Raw genomic sequence first — 14,816 nt, 5'->3', positions numbered from 1 at the left:
TCCTGAAAACAGAAAGGACGCTGGAGTCACCTCCTGTTCTTTCCCCCGGACTTGAACACATCAGGAGTCATTCTGACGCAAGTATGAGCATGCAGTCCAACTGGCCTAAGAGGACAGGAAACCACTGCAGGCTGAAGGGACGGCAGCGCGGCAGTTAAGCTGGAGGGCCTTGCAGGAGAACCCAGGCCTAACGTGGAGTCTCTCAGGAGGCACCTGCCAGGAAGAGGCAGCTGAGGTGAGGCGATCAAGGACAAGGAGCGTTGCATGGGTCCAGAAAGTCAGTGGCAAGGGGTCCCAGGGCTGGCACAGACTACTTACCCACTGTGAGTGCAGCTCTGCCCTGCAGCCTAATGAGAGCTTTCGTCGTGACACACAGGGGCCTCAGGCCAGGGGCCTGAGGACAGGACTCATCTGTAGTGGAGGAAGCTGGGGTGCATATGCTTGGTTAGATGACAAGGGGCACAGTTTAGCAAGGGAAGGTGGTATTGGTCCAGTTTGCCCTTGGCTGAGACCCATGAACAAATGCCTTCAGAAACCTAAGACAGCACGGCTTTGTGGTCCAAGAACAGAGCGTGTCACAATTCACCCCACTTCATACAGTGCCTGATGGAGGCCATCCACAAGTCATAAATGGCAGAAGACGTACAGGTGGCAACTGCAAGGGAGGAGTAGGAAAATAATGACCTGGACAGTGGAGGTGGGGAGTCAGGAGAGGGCAGTGTCCGGAGCTCAGGGCCTAAAGCCAGACCATCTGGGCGAAGTCCTGGCTCTGCCTGGCACTTCCCAGGGATGTGACCCCAGGCAACCTCTCAGTGCCTGCTTATTCACCAGGCTACTGTGAGCATTCACTGTGATAATGCACTAAAATGCCTAGCAGAGTGCCAGCTGGGCCCAGAGAGGGCAGACAATACACGGCAGCTCTCGCGATCACTCTGATGAGGGAGAAGAGCCCATCCTTAACGACCCGGGAGCACCGGCTGCTGGAACCAGTGGGCCGCACTAGGCTACCCTCACCCTGATACCATCGTCTCATCCCTCAGCTGATTAGCTTTGGGCAAAGTGGGAATGGGCTTGGGAGCTGTGCCCATCAACACACCTGAGATGGGGCTTTGCCAGTCACCACGTAGAAAGACACTGCAGTTTACAGCAAGTCATCAGGAGAGAGCAAGGAAAGGATAAGAAAACATGAAAAAAGAAAGTACAAGATGATATTCAATTCAATAATATGGCTTCAGACTAAACAAATGCGAAATACTTTTACTCCCCTTCTACAAGGCAAGGTCTCTCATGTTGGGTCCAACGAAATGCTGTTTTCAAGGATCATGCATAAAACAGAGCAATTTAAAATATTAAAATCCAAAATAGAGTCAAAGATTTATAAAATGAATGCAAGGGAAAATAAAACAGATTTCACAGACTTGATATCAGACAAAGAGGTAAAAGCAAATAATAAATGGAATCAAGACATTTTGTAGGGGACATGTCACAATGAATCAACAACTGTTATAAACCTCTATGTTCTAAACAATGGAGGGCAGGCTCTTAGAAATGCAGGGGGTCTAACATACACTCCTGTCTTTGGTAGACCAAGCAGTCAAAAAGTAACAACCTGAGGGCCGGCCGAGTGGTGCGTTGGTTAGGAGTTGGTTTGGGATGCCAGCTCTGAGCAGCAGGGCCCCAGTTTGGATCCTACATGAGGGCCAGTGACGCTGCGCCCTCTACAGCTAAGATGGTAAACAACAGCTTGATCTGGAGCTGGGCTGCCGTGAGTCGCTGGCGACGGCGTAGGCTGCAGCCCCTGCTGCAGTGGGCTGCCATAAGCTGTCGTGTGTAGCTGGCAGCCAGCGTGAGTGGCCCAGCAGCTGGCATGAGCTGCCAAGAGCCGCCGTGAGCGGCCATCCAGAGACGGGCGACCGATCTGCCTCACCCAGGAAGAGCGCAATGATAATACCAACATGGGCCAGTGAAGCGATGTCCTCCACAACTAGACTGAAGAACAAAAGGACAGCAACTTGTCTGTTCCCCTTCCCCGACTCCCCAATGCTGTTCCCCTCCCCCAATTTCCCAATAAAAATCTTAAAAAAAAAGTAATAACCTGAGTATTATAATGTAACTATGAGAGCAATTTGAGAGATTACACCTTTTCTTGCAGCCAGGAAACATTTACAAACACTGATCTTATGTTAAACCACAAGGCAAATCACAAACATTTTTAAAAACCCTGAAAGCATGTATGTCACAAATTCTAAACCAATGTAAAAAACTTAGAGAAAAGACTATGTCTTTAAAAACTAAAACCATTCATAACAGTGTTACGCATAATAGCCAAAAAGTGAAACCAATTCCTATGTCCATCAAATGATGAATGGGTAAATAAAATGTGGTGCATCCATACAATGGGGTATTATTTGGGAATAAGACAGAATGAAGTACTGATCATGCTCTAACATGGATGTACCTTGAAAACATGATGCTAAGGGAATAAAGCCACTCAAAAGACCACAAACTGCACAATCCCATTTAGATGAAATGTCCAAAATAAGCAAATCTATAGAGACAGAAAGTCAACAGATGGCTGTCTGGGGCTGAGGATGGGTAAGTGGGGAGCGGGGTGGGGAGACAACAAGGGGAATGACTGCTAAGGTGTGGGGTTCTTCTAGGGCAGCGGTTCTCAGCCTACCTAATGCCACGACCCCTTCATACAGTTCCTCATGTTGTGGTGACCCCCAACCATAAAATGGTTTTTGTTGCTACTCTATAACTGTAATTTTGCTACTGATATGAATTGTAATGTAAGTATCTTTTTGTTTTCCGATGGTCTTAGGCGACCCCTGTGAAAGGGTCGTTCGATCCCCAAAGGGGTCGTGACCCACAGGTTGAGAACCGCTGCTCTATGGGGAGATGCAAATGTCCTCAATTTTGTTGATGAATGTACTAGAAACCACTGAAATGTACACTTTAAATGGATGATACAATGAATTATAACTCAATAAAGCCATTAAAAAAAACCAAGCCCTTGAAAATTAAAAGAAACACTAACTTAAATAATACTTGTATAAAAGAAAAATTGAAACTATAATTACAGAACACTTAAAGAATATCACGGGCCAGCCAGATGGCTCAGTCGGTTAGAGCACAAGCTCTGAGCAACAGGGTCGCAGGTTCGATTCCCACATGGGCCCAAGCTGAGCTGCCGCTGAGCTGCCAACGGGCAGCCAAATGGCTCAGCTTGTGAGAGCATGCGCTCTTAACAACAAGGTTGCTGGTTCAACTCCCGCATGGGATGGTGAGTGCGCTCCCCCTACGCCCCGCCGCAACTAGATTGAAAGCGGCAACTAGACTTGGAGCTGAGCTGTGCCCTACACAAGTAAGGTTGAAGGACAACAACTTGACTTGGAGCTGATGGGTCCTGGAAAAACACAATTTTCCCTTCCCCAATTCCCCAACACTGTTCCCTTCCCCAATTCCAAAAAGAACATCAGTGCGAACACCATAATCAAAACTGGAGGCTATAACAAAATCAGCAATAAGAGAAAAATGTATACCCTTAACTGTTTTCCAAAGTAAAGTGGAAAGAATAATATACATAAAAATGAACCAATAATTCAACTGAAGTAGTTAATAGAAATAACAAAACAACTTAAGGAAGGCAGGAGAAATGAATTATAAAAGACAAAGGTGGAAACTCTGTATTTCATCAAATTTAGGATGTCATCTATTGTAATATGAGATTCACCATTATTTTATGTACCACTAAGAAAAACTGCTGCCAATTAAACAATGTCACAATGCTTTGTCACCATTAACTAAAAGATGTATCCAAATATCAGAGTTGTTAAAATGCAGAGAAAAAAACACACATCCTAGATTGATGGAATACAGTAAGTTAGAAAGAAGACAATGTGACTGATAAACAAAGTCTAATTCTTTGGAAAAACCAACAGACATAATTCTGGGAAAACAAATTAAAGAAAAAGAAAAATACAAACTATTAGGAATACAAAGTAAATATAACCATACACAGGAGGTTAAAGTTTATAAGAGAATACCATATAAAAACTCTATGGTCAAAAAAATTAAATGAGGAAAAAACTATGCTAATAATTTTGAAAGCTTAGATCAAATGGACAATTTTCTACTAAAAATAAATTTTCCAAATTGGCTTTAAGAGACTTAGAAAATCTAAATAAGCAATGTTTATGGAAGAAATTTAAGTTGTCAAAAATGTATCTCAAAAAAATTGCACTAGATCCCTGAAAACATTAGAGGTTACTTCTATAAAACCTTAATTACCCCGGTTAGTAATACTATTTTGATCATAAAAAGAGTAGCAATATTTTTTTCATAAAATTAGCATAACCCTGAAATCCAAACAACAAAAGCATTTTTCACCTATCAAATTGGCAAAGAGAAAATATAAGAAAAAAAAGCCCATGAAAATACAAAGCATGTGTGCACATGGAGAAAATAGGTAATTTTATCCCCTTCCAATGAAAGTATAAGTTGTCACAATCTCTATGGAGAACATTTTAAAGATATACATGAAAGGCATAAAATTTTGCTTACATTTTAACCCAATAATCACACTTCAAGGAATTTATTATAAGGTAATAATCATAACTATATGCAGGAAGTTTTTGCAACAAAGATGTTCACTGCAAATTTTACTAGCAAAAATGTAAAGACAGCTTAATTGTCAATATTAGAGAGTAGATTCGAGTTTGACAAATCTATCTCATGGGACCGAGTTATAGTGTAGAAAGGTAGGTAATAGCATTAAATAATGACAATGGAATAAACATATATATTTAAATGCATCCAAATGAATGAAAGGATATGAGGCAAAATAGGATTGATTCTCTCTAGATGGGATAACATATGATAGTAATTTTCTTCTCTTCTTAATTCCTTACAACAAACATGTATGAGTTTCTAATCAGAAAAATCAATAATAGTTATTATAATTTTGTTGGGCCAATCTATATTAATAATGCCCAGAGAACCAAAACACAGGGTTTGGGCCTGACTTCCCCCAGTTTGGGAGGATGTGGATGGACAAGTAAGAGTCTGAGACCCTTCTGGGCTGCAGGTGGGCGAGGCTTGGGATTCATCGGTCACTTGTAGAAAAAGCAGAATAACCCTTGTTTCAAGGCCCCCATCAAGGTCCCCATCCTTGAGAAGCATCAACAGCTGTTTCAATCCAAGGAGCCAACCAATTACCTCTATCCATGGCCCAGGCCACTTCCTGGAATTTCCTCAACTAGAAACTGGACAAACATCTTATTTGACGCTGAGCAGGTTTCTTCAAAAATAATATGCCAATTCAGGCTCCTACCTAGATAGGGGATACTGGGAACCATCTTCAGGCTTCGGATATACTCCCGAGTCCGCTTGTAATTATCTTCTTTAGACATCAGGTAGTCCAATTTCTCAAAGGTGGTCTTGTCTTTTCGATTCAAAAGCTGGAGTGAGAAGAAAATATAGAGTATGAGAGAGAGAGAAATCAACCAGAAGCAGCTAAAAAGAAAGGGGAAGCGTGGGCAAAGACTAAAAGGAAGTATCCTAACGGCATGTCTATGGTGTGCCAAATCCTGGGCACCACTGAAGACATTAAGAGGCTGTTTCATGCAGAGGTGGAAGGTTTATGACCTTGCTCTGTCACTTTTTCATAGAGCCTCACACTTGGAAGGTACCCTCTGAAGCTACCTAGTCCATTGTTCTAAATGATGCCAGGATCCCCTGCACAGCACCTGCCTCCATGGTGCTATTAGATCCTACACAAGCAAGGAGCTCAGAGAGGAAAGCAAATTGCTCAGTGTTTCAGGGTAATTCACAGCTACATCAGCTGCTTCCCCTGAGTCCACAGCTAGCTACTTGCTTTCTCCTCCACATCTCTGCCATTGCTGAAGGCCCCAGGAAATTTCACACAATTCACCTGTGTGTGCTGTGCACGCAGCCAGGTCATCTCACCATCCTAGGCTATCTCCTCCAGATTCCCTAGTCTATGGCTGTGTCATATTTATACTGGTTGCGGTATTTTAATCGAAAGAAGCCAAAATTCCCATAGGCAGTCATCTAAGGGATGACTCAGTTAAGCAAATACAGGAGGAGCAGGTACCCACAGCACAGAGATTAGAGAAGCGAGGTCCTTTATGACTGAGATCTCTGGCATGCAAGCTGGTCACCAGGGAAGAGATGGCTTCTTGGAAGAAAGGAATAGAAACCCGAATCCTGGTTGGTTCTCCAGACTTGATGCTAAGGACTCATGCTGTGGCAGGACCAGGTCAAGGCCAGTGCCAGGAAATAGCAACAAGGCTCCTTAATAAAATGGCTTTGAGGAAAGGAGTCTGGGCCGGGAGGCCAGGCTTGAAAAGAGGATCTGAGAGAGCGTCCCTCAGAGAGGCACAGCACGTGACTGATGTCGGGAGCCCTGCCAAGTTCAGCTTCCAGGACCCGGTGCCTCTGGGATTTTAGATCAAGGGCTGAGTCCAGGAGTATAAACGGAGAGGGACCCTAAGCCTGGAGCATCCTTGCTCAAGTTTACTTTTGAGATCCCAATACCAAGAATGTTGTCTGTACAAGAACAGCATGCCTGCCACATCCATCAGACTGAGGTAGGCCAGTGTTCACAGCCCCATCGTACAGCAGAGAGAAGTGAACGGCACCAGTACCCCTTTGGGTTACACTTTAGTACAAATGCAGTGCAGTGCCCAAGACCTGGGTTTGCAAATCCCAGGCTCAGGCCAAGCCTGGTGCATCCGGGAGCCTGGGCTGCCATGGGCAGGGGCTGCCCAGTTCCTTGAGCCTCAGACTCTGCAGTCACTGAGGATGCAACTGTGTGACGGCCCAGCTGAGCAGTGAAAGTTTAAGGACTTCAAGGAGAGGGACAAGAATAAGCTAAAAGAAAGTTTCCAGTGCTTAAGAAATTAGAGAATAGCAAGCCTTTATTTCCTGTTGAGAAATTCAGAACATATTAGGGTGGGGATGCTACACAGATGGGAGGGATAATGGCTGCTTCACTGGCTTGCTAATTTGAAACTGTTATTCATCACATTAACAAATGGACAGGAAATAGCCCCATCTCCCATTTGCTGGTTGTAAAGCACTGTAATATACAACTCATCTCATCTTTACAAGGCCCAGTGACAAAGATGGAGCCAAGACTATTGCCTCAATTTCAGGTTCATAATCACAGGATTCGGTGACCTGTCTGGGTATCCTTGGAGAACTCCATTCAATAGGGGAGAGAGATGTATATTATAGCAATGTGGTGAGTAAGTAAATAGAGACCAAGAGCCCAGACAAATAATAAGTAAATTATGCACGAGTGAAGTGTCAAGGAAAGCGATACAGAAGCATTTGAAATGAACATTTAAGGATGAGAAACACACTCAATAAGCCATATATATCCAGATGAGAACAAGATACTCTAGTTGTGAACTGCCCCACGGTAAAGTTGAGCGGGATCCTCACATCCTGGGCCAGGAGGTCCGGTCTGAAGCCCACTGAATTCCCTGGCAATCACCCGTGATCACCCAGCAGCCAAGTCCCTGTGTTGTCCTCGCACTCTGGCAGCTCAGCCATGCACTCACACCACAGATGCCCAGTGCTCACACCACCGGTTTTCTGGACCCAGCTAGGGGATGGCCCATGTCCCCTGCCACGCCAGCCTATCTGCCTCGCCTGCCGAGTGCCTCTGTGTATGGCGCCACAGAGGGGAGCAGCATGTCATCTGTGTCCTGACACATGGCTACGACCAGGTCAATATGAGGTTAGAGCCCTGAGGGATGCCCCTGGAAACTGTTCTGCAGATTTGACCTCAAACCAACAATTGGGGTTCTCTGACAGGGTGGGACAACCAAAGATGGCCACGTTGCATGCTTCCTAAATTCAAAACTAAGTTCCTCCAGGTCATACCTGCCTCTGTTAACCTTGCCTCCATACACATACTCCCTACCTATCTCCGACCCCCTTACACGCACACGCGCGCGCGCACACACACACACATTCAGAAGCGCTGGATCTGGTTAAAGTCACTCATCTGCTCCATTCTGTGTCCACAAATGAAATTCAGGGTCACACCGGATTTCTCAATGATAATGTATAGGATGCACGAAGACATGAAAAAACCATTTCCCAATCATGGTTTTGAAAACTACTTGAGAACTTCCTCTAGCAAAATGAAGGAACAAACCAAGTACAGGAAGATATGGGACACAGGAAACAGCAGATCCAATCCAGGGGCAGTAAAGGGAGGTCCTGGGATACAGAGGAACATCAGGCCTTAAAAATGCCTGGTCCACATCCTATCAACCCGGCAGAGATGTGTCCAAAGAGAATGCTCCACAGAAAATCTGATAGGACCACACGTTTGTTAGAGAGAAAGATATATTTATTACATATAATAAAAAATAAGAATAAAATAAATTTAAGATTTTATACGTATATTACATAAAATCTAGTAAATGTTATATATTTAAAATATATTAAACATATAACATAATGTATAATATATAAAAAATATTACATAACATATACAAAATATTTATATATATACACACACACACACACACACACACACACACACACACACACCACAGTTGACCCTTGAACAATGCAGGTTTGAACTCCATGGGTCAATTGAGCTACACAGGAAGCTTAAGGGCAGTCAATTGAAATTGAACTGCATTGGTCAACTTTTAAAAATCCACATATAAGTGGACCTGCGCAGTTCAAACCCACGTTGTTCAAGGGTCAAGTGTGTGTGTGTGTTATCTGGTAGATAGATGGTAGCTAAAGAATTTTTTTTAAAACAAGGAATTAGAAATTCCAGGGAAACAAAAAGTATTCCAGAAAGGACATGTTATTAATAGTTTACTACTTGACTACAGAGAACCATATTTAGACATTCTAATAATTAAAACACTGAATACTCATTTAACGAAAGTGATTTAACCATTGTAACGTGGGTTTGAAGAATGAGGCGAGGTGGTTCAGGAAAACTAAACCAACATCTACCTTACAAAGAAGTCACCAAGTACTGTCTAAAGTGAATGGATCAAGAAATTGTAGCTAAAGCACATTAGTGGAAATGTGGCAGAAACTACCAGGAGAGCTTGCTAAGTGGCTGCCTCTAGGGAATGGATGGGGTCTGGAGAGAGAGTGATGAGAGTTCACTGTTTCACTAAGCCTTTCGGTATGTAGTGATTTTCCAAATTAACGTGCATGCATTATGCTGAAAAAATTCTTTTAAGATTTAATTTTTTAAACATAGGGTTTGTTTACTCAAAAAATAACAGCACTTACTTATACACGTTTTAAACTTTTATTACAAATAAAGCCATAAACTGAAAACCTCGTATGAATTGAAGGTCCTTTAGATTTTAGAGTTTACAGGAAGCCTGAGGCAAAAACCATCAGAAATGTGTACAAGAAAATAAATGATTTGCCTACTTGAGTCAAACAGATACTAAAAGCATTCATGCTCAGGAAAAGGGGTTGAGGGAAAGCTCACTAAATACAACAGGCAACTTCACTTGTAGTAACATCTAGAAGCCTGGGGCACCCTGAGATTTTCTCCCATAATATTTATTACGACTGTAATTAATTGTGCAGTTACTTTGTGTCTCACTCAGCTAATGATGTACCCATCCAGGCAGCGGCCATGTTGGCTGTATTCACTCTACTATCCCCTGCATCTGCTATGGCCCCTGACACCGAGGAAACACTGCCTGAATATTTGTTGAATAAACGAATGAGAAAACTAATGATGATAACTTAAAAATCCAATTCCTTGGAAAATTTTGAACACTCCAATAATTCTTGAGTAAAAGGGGAAAAAAGCCACGGTTATGGACTATTTACAAACCACAAATAATGAGAACACTATATGTTAAACTATGTGATGAGGCCAAAACTGGGCTGCGAAGGAAACTCATGGTTTTTAACTCTTTTATAATTAAACAAGTAAGACTATAAATGAACTAGACATTCAACTCAAGAACCTAGGAAAACGGTGGGGGGAAAATAAGAAACTAATAGATAAAATTAGAAATTGATGTTAAAAAAACAAAATAAAACTATAAAACTAAGCACAAAACCTATAGAAATGAAAACGAAACCCAAGAACTAATTTTTATAAAATATCAATAGCACAGGTAAAACCTCTACAAACAAGGCAAAAAGCAAAAATAGACAGCATTAGGGTTGAGAAAGGGGCTATAACCTCATATGCAAAGTGAACAAAAATTACAAGGTAAAAATCAAGTCCCTGCATATTGATTTTAAATAATTTTCATGGTATGAAGGGATTAACAGGACTCAAATCACAGGGTCAAAAGCCAGGAAGATCACACATCTTGGTCAAATACCTGAGGAAGTGGGCGGCTTTTGGAGACTTCCCTTATCGTGCTCCGAGAGCCTGTATGTGGCACTTGGACTAATGACGAGAAATCCCCCTCTTCTGGTAAATAGTTCAAGTCTGGAAACTACACCCATGGAGGGAAAAAAATGTCCCTCCAAATCCTCTTTATGAGGACTTTGGTATCTTGTCCCCTTGCCTTGAGAGAATAACATTTCTTGATACGTGGAAATGTTTTTCAACAAAGAGCCTGTTGCTTCAAATATGTAAAACTGGCTCAAAATTCTATTTCAATTCCAGTGTCTGCTGTTGGTATGGAAAGAATTTTTAGTGCTGTGGGTAATCTATGGACCAATGGATTCAACAGACTGAGTATGGAATACTGAGTAAGGAATGGAAACTAGGGCGCTTGAAAAAAGGAATTTGCACCTCTTTAGATACAAACTATCAGTTTCTGAAAAAGAAACTATAAAGTCATATATCTAATGAATGTAAAATATTAGATGCAATGGAGACTGTCATAAGTAGCATAAGGGCAAACTGACTTTGAAATTTAGTAGGTGCCCTGGCTAGCTGTCCATATTTGTCTTTGACTAAGGCTCTTTTAAACTCTGTACAGATAACTTGTAGAAAATGTAACAATGCAAATAATTCCTGTCCATAGAAAGGCAAATTGTGCGTCATGTAATGACACTGATTATCACCCTGGGAATATCCATGGCAACCCTAGGAGACAGTCCTACAAAGCCCAGGGTAGAACCAGGAGGTGCAGGCTGGTCCTTAATGTAAGCTTGCCAAGGGCCCATCCTGAGTCCAGAGCTGGTCTGGGTGGGTGAGGAGTCAGGCACCAAATGTGCATCCCCATTTGTTCAACCTGGTTGAGCTAAGGCAAGGAAGGGTCAAGAACACTACAGGAAGGCTCTAGAAGGAGAACAAACTCCATTACGGGAAGGAGGGACTTCAGGAAGAGGCAGTCTCGGAAATGAGTCCTAAAGGATCTCAACCAGCACAGATGAGACTGGAGAGGCCCCAGAGGCCAAAGAATGCCTAAGCACTGGCCTGGAGGTAGGAACACATAGAGATGCTCAAAGGAGCCGTAGTTTAGCGGAAATGTAGGCAAGTGTTGCTTTAGAAAAGACTGGAAAGGTAGGAGAGAGATGGAAATTCGCCATTTGACAAAGCATGTTTTTGACGTAGCCATTTGGGTACCGTGGACATGTGATAACTATTCTGACTGCTTATTTGGATACTTCAGCTCAACTTGCGAACAGGTGCCAATCATAAGCAGCTAAGCATCACCAGCGAATACTAATGGAAGGGGAAAGAATGAACTAATTGTAGCCCTGTGTGAACTGGAAGTTCCTCTGACCATAGCTTCCGCACATGACTTGGGGCACTGGGTGGTTATGTTGCCGGTGGTGGCAGATGTCCCACTGGCCACAGCTCAAAGGTTTAGGGTTTGTTTTTAGGGTCAGGAAGTAGGTATGAAACCTTTGGCATCTACTGCCACTGGCAACATGCCTCTACTACGCCCTCTGCACTCGGCAAGACGCTCACAACCCATGAGTGCCACTTTCCCCAATACAAGTTTTTCTCAAAAATGCCCCCGAGCCATGCCGATCCCCTCCTTCATCCAAGATCAGTCTCTCCCCTTACCCTAAGGCAGCGGTTCTCAACCTGTGGGTCGCGACTCCTTTGGGGGTCGAACGACCCTTTCACAGGAGTCGCCTAAGACCATCAGAAAACAAAAAGATATCTACATTACGATTCATAACAGTAGCAAAATTACAGTTACAGAGTAGCAACAAAAATCATTTTATGGTTGGGGGTCACCACAACATGAGGAACTGTATTAAGGGGTCGCGGCATTAGGAAGGTTGAGAACCGCTGCAAGGGATCACTGAAGTCCAGGGTTAGAAATCCCAGTGATGGTTAAAAGTGGGCTGACAAAAACATTACTATTTTAAGACTGGCAGTGGTGAAATGAAGTTCAAATGATGAGTTAAAAAGAGCGGTCCCAAGGCCGGCCGAGTGACTCAGTTGGTTTAAGAGCTCGCTCAAGAGCGTGAGCTCTGAGCAACAGGGTCGCCGGTTCAATTCCCACATGGGCCAGTGAGCTGCGCCCAAGCTGAGCTGCCAACAGGTGGCAGGATAGAAAAAAAAAAAAGAGCGGCCTCAAAATGGTCATGTCAGAGCACCCTACTTTGAAAGAGTGATGAGCACAGACCCCTAAGTGAGCAGGGGGTGGGAGAGTGCTACAAACTGCCTTTCGTCAGGGATGTGAAAACCCCGGAGCTCTGTGTTGGGGTGACCATTCCATCAGTGGTGTGAGGAGGGACTAGGAAGTTAGGACCGGAAGCAAGGAGACCAGCTAGAACGTGATGGCATCAGGTCATATAAAAGCGCCTGGCTTAAGGGGATGCCAGCCTCTGCTGGCCCATTTAAGAGCAGCCAAGAAGAGTTGAAAAATAATAACAACAACAGCAGCAGAGCAGCAGCTAATACTTATCTAGCCCTTAGCATGTGCCAAGCATTGTTTTCAATATTTTTTCATATAGTTACTCATTTAATCCTTACTATAAGAGGCAGGTCCAAGGTTGAGCTGCTATCTGGTTCAAGAGTCCACACTCAACCTCCATGGGACACTGCCCCTCATTTCTTGGCCTGGGGTCCCCACGCCAATTCAGAAATTCAGGTCATGTGGTACTCAGACCCCACAGCCACCTGAGATACAGGCCGGGGTGACAGTTTCTCATAGGTGACTTTTTCCATTCATGTTCCCTTAGGGGTCTCCCAGGCTGAACAGAAATTTTCCGATGGGGTGACACTTGGTGGCTCTCTGATTTTTACGGGTAGCTGAACTGCAGCCCCCCATGTACACGGGGCCTGCAGCCGGGCCTCTCCTCCCCACGCAGGCATTAGAACCCCAGCCCCTACCAGCTGGGTCTGCACACACTGGTTTCTCTTAACTCTGCTCACTGGGCTGACTCTTTATTTCTTGCACATCGTGACTTCCCTTTCTTGACTTCTAGCTCAGCTTTGCTTCCTGGTTTTTAATTTGGTTGTATTTTATCCAGCATTTATTTATTTTTGTGTGTTTGGAGCAGGCAGTCGGGAGGGAAGGGCTTATTCCTCACCAGCTCAGTCGGCCATATTGTCTCAAAGTCAAAACAGGGTCTGTTAAGAGAATCTTCTGGCACTCACTATTACTTCTGGAAACCAAATTCATGATTTCAGACATGCCAAGTTGTGAGCTGTGAGCAGAGGGCTCTGTGGGGCAGCACTGGAACTTGGGTCTCGGGTTCCAGAGAGAAGCAGGGGTGAGAGCGGAGGAGGCAGCCACCACTGAGGCACAGGGGTGATGGCTAGAGTTCTCCAAGCCAGTGAGATCCCCAAGGGATGGGAAACGAGTAGGGAGAGTGGGAATGGGGGTCAGATCCTCCAGCACACTTATAGCCAGTGGGTGGGAGGAACAAAAGCAGTGGGGGATGAGCCAGCTGTCAGAGTGGCAGGAAGGGAGCCAAGCCACGGGAAAGGGATTTTTCAAGAAGAGGGTGATGAACAGTGTCCAATGTTATGACAATGCTAAGGAAGATGAGGGTGGCAATGTCAGCAGAATTCATGATTGGGAACTTCTGAGAAGCAGTGCAGGCAGGGCTACTGAGGAATGTCTGGGGAAGGAGTAACTGGAGGGTGAAAATGTTGGTTTCCTCTGCCTTCCAGCTCCTCATCTCCTTACCCCCTTACCCTCTCATCCCCTGAGCCAAGGCTCAGGAAAGGCTGAAGTGGGCAGCCACGCCTGTCACCACCTTCTCAACAACATTAGAGAGGGACTGCTAGGGACACTTCCTGGATGAAAGACTCCAAAATCCGAAACACACGCATCTGCCTTCATAGGGTTATTTGCAAAGTAGCCATTCTCCAAACTGCAGCTCAGTGGCCATGTACCCCCAGGTGTCTGGGGGTGAGAGCCCCGTTCCCAGCAAGGTCCTCTCCCAGATCCCCACCGTGCAGACCAGGCCTCCTGACCCATCCCATCGACTGAGAAGTCGTCCCAGCCAGAAACTTCAGTTTTCACTTTGCTGTTGCAGATGAGTCAAGCACTCTGGATCAATTCAGTAGGAAAGAACAAATCATAATAGGCACATGCACAGAGCAAGCAGAGTGTGTGTGTGTGTGGAGAGAGAGAGAGAGAGAGAGAGAGAGAGAGAGAGAGAGAGAGGTAGCACATGACTGCAGCTGCTGTAATGAGTGACTCACTCATACGCCAGGAATTCCATAACCCCAGGTCACTCATGAGTAAGTACGTCCCCTCTTGGGACCAGGTCTCACCATCTTCCTAGTTGCTCAGGCCCCAAACCTAGGCATCATTCTTCATTCCTCTCTTTTCCTCATCTCCAACATCCCACCCATCACACATGCTTCCAACTCTACCTTCAGAATGCCTTCCCTAGCA

General features: G+C 44.3%; 1 protein-coding gene across 1 annotated transcript in view; it reads right to left on the bottom strand.

Annotated features, from left to right (window-relative positions):
• The window catches only part of RALGPS1 (Ral GEF with PH domain and SH3 binding motif 1), a 261,882-nt gene that overhangs the window by 145,237 nt on the left and 101,829 nt on the right, over window positions 1-14,816 (bottom strand). Inside the window, exon 8 of the mRNA XM_019641574.1 lies at window positions 5,336-5,462. Coding sequence (XP_019497119.1) covers window positions 5,336-5,462 — 127 coding nt within the window. The remainder of the gene's footprint in view (window positions 1-5,335; window positions 5,463-14,816) is intronic.

The sequence above is a fragment of the Hipposideros armiger genome, unplaced genomic scaffold, assembly GCF_001890085.2.
Source record: "Hipposideros armiger isolate ML-2016 unplaced genomic scaffold, ASM189008v1 scaffold_3, whole genome shotgun sequence".
Classification (NCBI taxonomy): domain Eukaryota; kingdom Metazoa; phylum Chordata; class Mammalia; order Chiroptera; family Hipposideridae; genus Hipposideros; species Hipposideros armiger.
This window is presented reverse-complemented; position numbering and strand designations above follow the sequence as displayed.